This window comes from Larus michahellis, unplaced genomic scaffold (genome assembly GCF_964199755.1).
Source record: "Larus michahellis unplaced genomic scaffold, bLarMic1.1 SCAFFOLD_627, whole genome shotgun sequence".
Taxonomy (NCBI): domain Eukaryota; kingdom Metazoa; phylum Chordata; class Aves; order Charadriiformes; family Laridae; genus Larus; species Larus michahellis.
The window spans coordinates 1-6770 of record NW_027435964.1 but is presented as its reverse complement, the minus strand read 5'-3'; the positions used below and the strand labels follow the sequence as shown (position 1 = coordinate 6770).

General features: G+C 71.5%; 1 protein-coding gene across 1 annotated transcript; it reads right to left on the bottom strand.

The window, feature by feature from the left end:
- Positions 1 to 1251: 1251 nt before the first annotated feature.
- On the bottom strand, positions 1252 to 6458 carry EMP3 (epithelial membrane protein 3 (MAM blood group); the record flags this gene model as incomplete). Its single annotated transcript, XM_074571363.1, has 3 exons — positions 6340 to 6458; positions 3294 to 3396; positions 1252 to 1392 (listed from the first exon to the last, which is right to left on the bottom strand). Coding segments are annotated over exons 1-3 (322 nt in total), but the record flags the coding sequence as incomplete, so codon positions are not given.
- Positions 6459 to 6770: the final 312 nt, after the last annotated feature.

Sequence of the window (6770 nt, the reverse complement as noted above, 5' to 3'; positions counted from 1 at the left end):
AGACCCCCCCCCCCCCCAGCCTCTGCCCCACGGGGACTCCCCCCCCCCAACTCTGCCCCACGGGGACTCCCCCAGCCCCACGGCACCCCCGAGCCCTGCCCCATGGGGACCTCCAGCTCTGCCCCATAGACCCCCCCCCCCCAGCCTCTGCCCCACGGGGACTCCCCCCCCCAACTCTGCCCCACGGGGACTCCCCCAGCCCCACGGCACCCCTGAGCCCTGCCCCATGGGGACCCCCAGCTCTGCCCCATAGACCCCCCCCCCCCCCAGCCTCTGCCCCACGGGGACTCCCCCCCCCAACTCTGCCCCACGGGGACTCCCCCAGCCCCACGGCACCCCCGAGCCCTGCCCCATGGGGACCCCCAGCTCTGCCCCATAGACCCCCCCCCCCCAGCCTCTGCCCCACGGGGACTCCCCCCCCCAACTCTGCCCCACGGGGACTCCCCCAGCCCCACGGCACCCCCGAGCCCTGCCCCATGGGGACCCCCAGCTCTGCCCCATAGACCCCCCCCCCCCCCCAGCCTCTGCCCCACGGGGACTCCCCCCCCCAACTCTGCCCCACGGGGACTCCCCCAGCCCCACGGCACCCCCGAGCCCTGCCCCATGGGGACCCCCAGCTCTGCCCCATAGACCCCCCCCCCCACCTCTGCCCCACGGGGACTCCCCCCCCCAACTCTGCCCCACGGGGACTCCCCCAGCCCCACGGCACCCCCGAGCCCTGCCCCATGGGAACCCCCAGCTCTGCCCCATAGACACCCCCCCCCCCCACCTCTGCCCCACGGGGACTCCCCCAGCCCCACGGCACCCCCGAGCCCTGCCCCATGGGGACCCCCAGCTCTGCCCCATAGACCCCCCCCCCCCAGCCTCTGCCCCACGGGGACTCCCCCTACCCCATAGGGACCCCCCGAGCCCTGCCCCATGGGGACCCCCAGCTCTGCCCCATAGACCCCCCCCCCCCCCAGCCTCTGCCCCACGGGGACTCCCCCCCCCAACTCTGCCCCACGGGGACTCCCCCAGCCCCACGGCACCCCCGAGCCCTGCCCCATGGGGACCCCCAGCTCCGCCCCATAGACACACCCCCCCCCACCTCTGCCCCACGGGGACTCCCCCAGCCCCACAGCACCCCCCGAGCTCTGCCCCATGGGAACCCCCAGCTCCGCCCCATAGACCCCCCCCCGTCCACCTCTGCCCCACGGGGACTCCCCAGCCCCGTGGCCCCCCCCGCCCCACAGAGCCCCCCGCCCCACTGACCGGCCAGCAGCTGGGCGCCCCCCGAGGGGACGAAGCGCCTCCCGCGGGGCCCCGCGTGCAGCTGCCAGAGGAAGATGGCGAAGGCGGCGGCCGAGAGCAGCAGCGCCCCCACCAGCAGCGCCTGGGCCGCCCGCAGCCACGCTGGGGGACACCGTCACGGGGGGCCCGGCTGTGGGGCGGCCCTACGGCTGTCCCCAGGGGTGTCCCAGGGGTGTGGGGTGGCACAAGGGTGGCCCCGGGGCTGTGGGGCGGCCCTACGGCTGTCCCCAGGGGTGTCCCTAGGGGTGTCCCAGAGGTGTGGGGTGGCACAAGGGTGGCCCCGGGGCTGTGGGGCAGCCCTACGGCTGTCCCCAGGGGTGTCCCAGGGGTGTCCCAGGGCTGTGGGGCGGCCCTACGGCTGTCCCCAGGGGTGTCCCTAGGGGTGCCCCAGGGGTGTGGGGCAGCCCTATGGCTGTCCCCAGGGGTGTCCCTAGGGGTGTCCCCTGGGTGTGGGGCGGCCCTACGGCTGTCCCCAGGGGTGTCCCTAGGGGTGCCCCAGGGGTGTGGGGCAGCCCTATGGCTGTCCCCAGGGGTGTCCCTAGGGGTGTCCCCTGGGTGTGGGGCGGCCCTACGGCTGTCCCCAGGGGTGTCCCCTGGGTGTGGGGTGGCACAAGGGTGTCCCAGGGGTGTGGGGCGGCCCTATGGCTGTCCCCAGGGGTGTCCCTAGGGGTGTCCCAGGGGTGTGGGGCGGCCCTATGGCTGTCCCCAGGGGTGACCCCTGGGTGTGGGGTGGCACAAGGGTGTCCCTATGGGTGTCCCCTGGATGACAGATGTCCCCAGGGGTGTCCCCAGGGCTGTGGGGTGGCACAAGGGTGGCCCTGGGGGTGTCCCATGGGTGTGGGGTGACACAAGGGTGGCCCTACAGCTGTCCCCAGGGGTGCCCCGTGGGTGTGGGGTGTCCCTATGGGTGCCTCCACCCCATAGAGCTGTCCCCAGGGGTGATGGCTGTCCCCAGGGCTGTCCCCAGGGGTGTCCCCAGGGGTGTGGGGTGTCCCTATGGCTGTCCCCGGGGGTGTCCCCTGGGTGTGGGGTGACACAAGGGTGTCCCCACGGGTGTGGGGTGTCCCTATGGCTGTCCCTATGGGTGTCCCCTGGGTGTGGGGTGACACGAGGGTGTCCCTACGGCTGTCCCCGGGGGTGTCCTCGTGGGGTGCCGGGTGGCCCTAGGGGTGCCCCATGGGTGTGGGGCGTCCCCACGGCTGTCCCCTGGCTGACGGATGTCCCTGGGGGTGTCCCCGTGCCGTGCCCCACACGTCCCTCCGTGGGCCCTGTGTGCCCCATGTGCCCCACAAGTGACACGTCCCCCCACAAACACCACGTGCCCCACACGCCCCGTGTGCCCCATAGGTGCCTGGGGCACCCCGTGCCCCACACGCCCCCCTGTGCCCCACGTGCCCCACAAGCCCCACATTCCCCATGGGTGCCATGCGCCCCATGCACCCCTTGTGCCCCATAAGTGCCTTGTGCCCCACACGCCCCCCGTGCCCCACACTTCCCTTGTGCCCCACACACCCCCTGTGCCCCACGCGCCCCCCCATGCCCCACACTTCCCTTGTGCCCCACACACCCCACGTGTCCCACAAGCCCCACATTCCCCATGGGTGCCATGCGACCCATGCACCCCATAAGTGCCTTGTGCCCCACATGCCCCCCGTGCCCCACACGCCCCCCTGTGTCCCATGCACCCCTTGTGCCCCACACTTCCCTTGTGCCCCACACGCCCCACGTGTCCCACAAGCCCCACATTCCCCATGGGTGCCATGCGCCCCATGCACCCCTTGTGCCCCACATGCCCCCTGTGCCCCACGCACCCCCTGTGCCCCACGCGCCCCCCGTGCCCCACGCGCCCCATGTGTCCCACAAGCCCCACATTCCCCATGGGTGCCATGCGCCCCACGCACCCCTTGTGCCCCGTAAGTGCCTTGTGCCCCACGCGCCCCCCGTGCCCCACACGCCCCCCGTGCCCCACGCGCCCCCCGTGCCCCACACGGCCCGGCGCTCACGGGTGTCGCCGAGGCTGGTGCAGACCCAGCTGCGGGTGTCGTTCTGCAGGACACAGTCGTACCAAAGGTTCAGCGTCTCCGCGTCCGGCAGCACCCACCAGGCCTGTGGGGCAGAACGTGTGGGGCAGAACGAACGTGTGGGGCCCGGACGCCGGGGTCCCCGCTGCCAGGGTGCCCCACACATCCACATCCTCCCCTATAGCGTCCCAGGCACTGGGGAGGGCGCGCTATGGGTCCCGGCCGCCTGGGTCCATGGGTGTGGGGCGCGCTATGGGTCCTGGCTGCTGAGGTCACCGGGTGTGGGGCGCACTGTGGGTCCCAGCTGCCCGGGTGGGTGGGTGTGGGGCGCACTATGGGTCCCAGACATGTGGGTCCATGGGTGTGGGGTGTGCTATGGGTCCCAGATGTGTGGGTCCCCTGAGGGAGGGAGAGTTATGGGTCCCGGACGCCTGGGTGGGTGAGTGTGGGGTGCGCTATGGGTCCCGGCCGCTTGGGTCCATGGGTGTGGGGCACGCTATGGGTCCCTGATGCCTGGGTGGGTGGGTGTGGGGCACGCTATGGGAGTTATGGGTCCCGGACACCCGAGTGGGTGGGTGTGGGGCACGCTATGGGTCCCAGCCGCGTGGGTCCCCTGATGTAGGGAGAGTTATGGGTCCCAGACACCGGAGTGGGTGGGTGTGGGGTGTGCTATGGGTCCCGGCTGCCTCAGTGGGTGGGAGTGGGGCACACTATGGGTCCTGTATGTGTGGGTCCATGGGTGTGGGGCATGCTATGGGTCCCGGATACCCGAGTGGGTGGGTGTGGGGCCCTCTATGGGTCCCGGCCGTGTGGGTCCCTTGATGTAGAGAGAGTTATGGGTCCCAGACACCTGGGTCCATGGCTGTGGGGCATGCTATGGGTCCCTGATGCCCAGGTGGGGGGGTGTGGGGTGTGCTATGGGTCCTGGCCGTGTGGGTCCCCTGATGTAGGGAGAGTTATGGGTCCCGGACACCCGAGTGGGTGGGTGTGGGGCGCGCTATGGGTCCCAGACACCCGAGTGGGTGGGTGTGGGGCGTGCTATGGGTCCCGGACATGTGGGTCCCCTGATGGAGGAAGAGTTATGGGTCCCGGACACCCAAGTGGGTGTGTGTGGGGCCTGCTATGGGTCCCGGCTGCCTCGGTGGGTGGGTGTGGGGTGCGCTATGGGTCCCAGCTGTCTTGGTGGGTGGGTGTGGGGCACGCTACGGGTCCCTGATGCCCGGGTGAGTGGGTGTGGGGTGCGCTATGGGTCCTGGACGTGTGTGTCCATGGGTGTGGGGCACGCCTATGGGTCCCAGCTGCCTCGGTGGGTGGGTGTGGGGTGTGCTATGGGTCCTGGCCATGTGGGTCCCCTGATGTAGGGAGAGTTATGGGTCCCGGACACCCGAGTGGGTGGGTGTGGGGTGCGCTACGGGTCCCTGATGCCTCGGTGGGTGGGTGTGGGGCGCATTATGGGTCCCGGACACCCGAGTGGGTGGGTGTGGGGCGCGCTATGGGTCCTGGCCGTGTGGGTCCCCTGATGTAGGGAGAGTTATGGGTCCCGGACACCCGAGTGGGTGGGTGTGGGGCGCGCTATGGGTCCTGGCCGTGTGGGTCCCCTGATGTAGGGAGAGTTATGGGTCCCGGACACCCGAGTGGGTGTGTGTCGGGCCCGCTATGGGTCCGGCTGCCTCGGTGGGTGGGTGTGGGCGCACTATGGGTCCCGGACACCCGAGTGGGTGTGTGTGGGGCGCGCTATGGGTCCCAGCTGCCTCGGTGGGTGGGTGTGGGGCGCACTATGGGTCCCGGACACCCGAGTGGGTGGGTGTGGGGCGCGCTATGGGTCCCGGACACCCGAGTGGGTGTGTGTGGGGCACGCTATGGGTCCCGGACACCCGAATGGGTGGGTGTGGGGCACGCTATGGGTCCCGGACACCCGAATGGGTGGGTGTGGGGCGTGCTATGGGTCCCTGATGCCTGGGTGAGTGGGTGTGGGGTGCGCTATGGGTCCCGGACGCGTGTGTCCATGGGTGTGGGGCGCGCTATGGGTCCCAGCTGCCTCGGTGGGTGGGTGTGGGGCGCATTATGGGTCCCGGATCTGTGTGTCCATGGGTGTGGGGCACGCTATGGGTCCCGGCTGCCTCGGTGGGTGGGTGTGGGGCGCATTATGGGTCCCGAACACCCGAGTGGGTGTGTGTGGGGCACGCTATGGGTCCCGGACACCCGAGTGGGTGGGTGTGGGGCACGCTATGGGTCCCTGATGCCCGTGTGAGTGGGTGTGGGGCGGCGCTATGGGTCCTGGCCATGTGGGTCCCCTGATGTAGGGAGAGTTATGGGTCCCGGACACCCGAATGGGTGGGTGTGGGGCGCGCTATGGGTCCTGGACACCCGAGTGGGTGTGTGTGGGGCGCATTATGGGTCCTGGACACCCGAGTGGGTGGGTGTGGGCACGCTATGGGTCCCGGACACCCGAATGGGTGGGTGTGGGCGTGCTATGGGTCCCGGACACCCGAATGGGTGGGTGTGGGGTGCGCTATGGGTCCCGGACACCCGAGTGGGTGTGTGTGGGGCACGCTATGGGTCCCGGACACCCGAGAGGGTGGGTGTGGGGCGCGCTATGGGTCCCTGATGCCCGTGTGAGTGGGTATGGGGCGCCCTATGGGTCCTGGCCGTGTGGGTCCCCTGATGTAGGGAGAGTTATGGGTCCCGGACACCCGAGTGGGTGTGTGTGGGGCACGCTATGGGTCCCGGACACCCGAATGGGTGGGTGTGGGGCGCGCTATGGGTCCCTGATGCCTGGGTGAGTGGGTGTGGGGTGCGCTATGGGTCCTGGACGTGTGTGTCCATGGGTGTGGGGCCCGCTATGGGTCCTGGCTGCCTCGGTGGGTGGGTGTGGGTGCGCTATGGGTCCCGGACACCCGAGTGGGTGGGTGTGGGGCGTGCTACGGGTCCTGGACACCCGTGTGAGTGGGTGTGGGGCGCGCTATGGGTCCCGGGCGGGCGGAGGGCCGGGCGTGGGTCGCGCCGTGGGTCGCGCCGTGGGTCCCACCTTGTCGAGGATGGCGACGAAGAGCAGCAGCAGCAGCAGGAGGTGGAGGGCGCTGACGGCGAGGAGCAGGAGGCTCATGGCGGGAGCTGGGAGGCGGCGGGGGGGGTTCCGGGGGGGGGTTCCGGGGGGGGGGGGGTTCCGGGGGGGGGGGGGTTGGGGTGTGTGTGAGCCCCCCCGCCCCTCCCCCTCCCCCGCACCCCTCCCCCCGCCCCTCCCCTCCCCCCCCCCCCACCTCGGGGGACCCCGCGGCCGGGCCACACCCAGCCCCGTCCCCCCCCCGCCGCGATGGAGCCGGGCGTCGGGGCGTCCCCGCTTTGGGGCGAGAATCTCCCCGGTTCGGGTCGGGCCGTCCCTGGGGGTCCCCCAGGTCCTTGTTATTTTTTTTGGGGGGGGGGGGGGGGGGGGTCAAAGGTCACCCGGATGCCTGGACC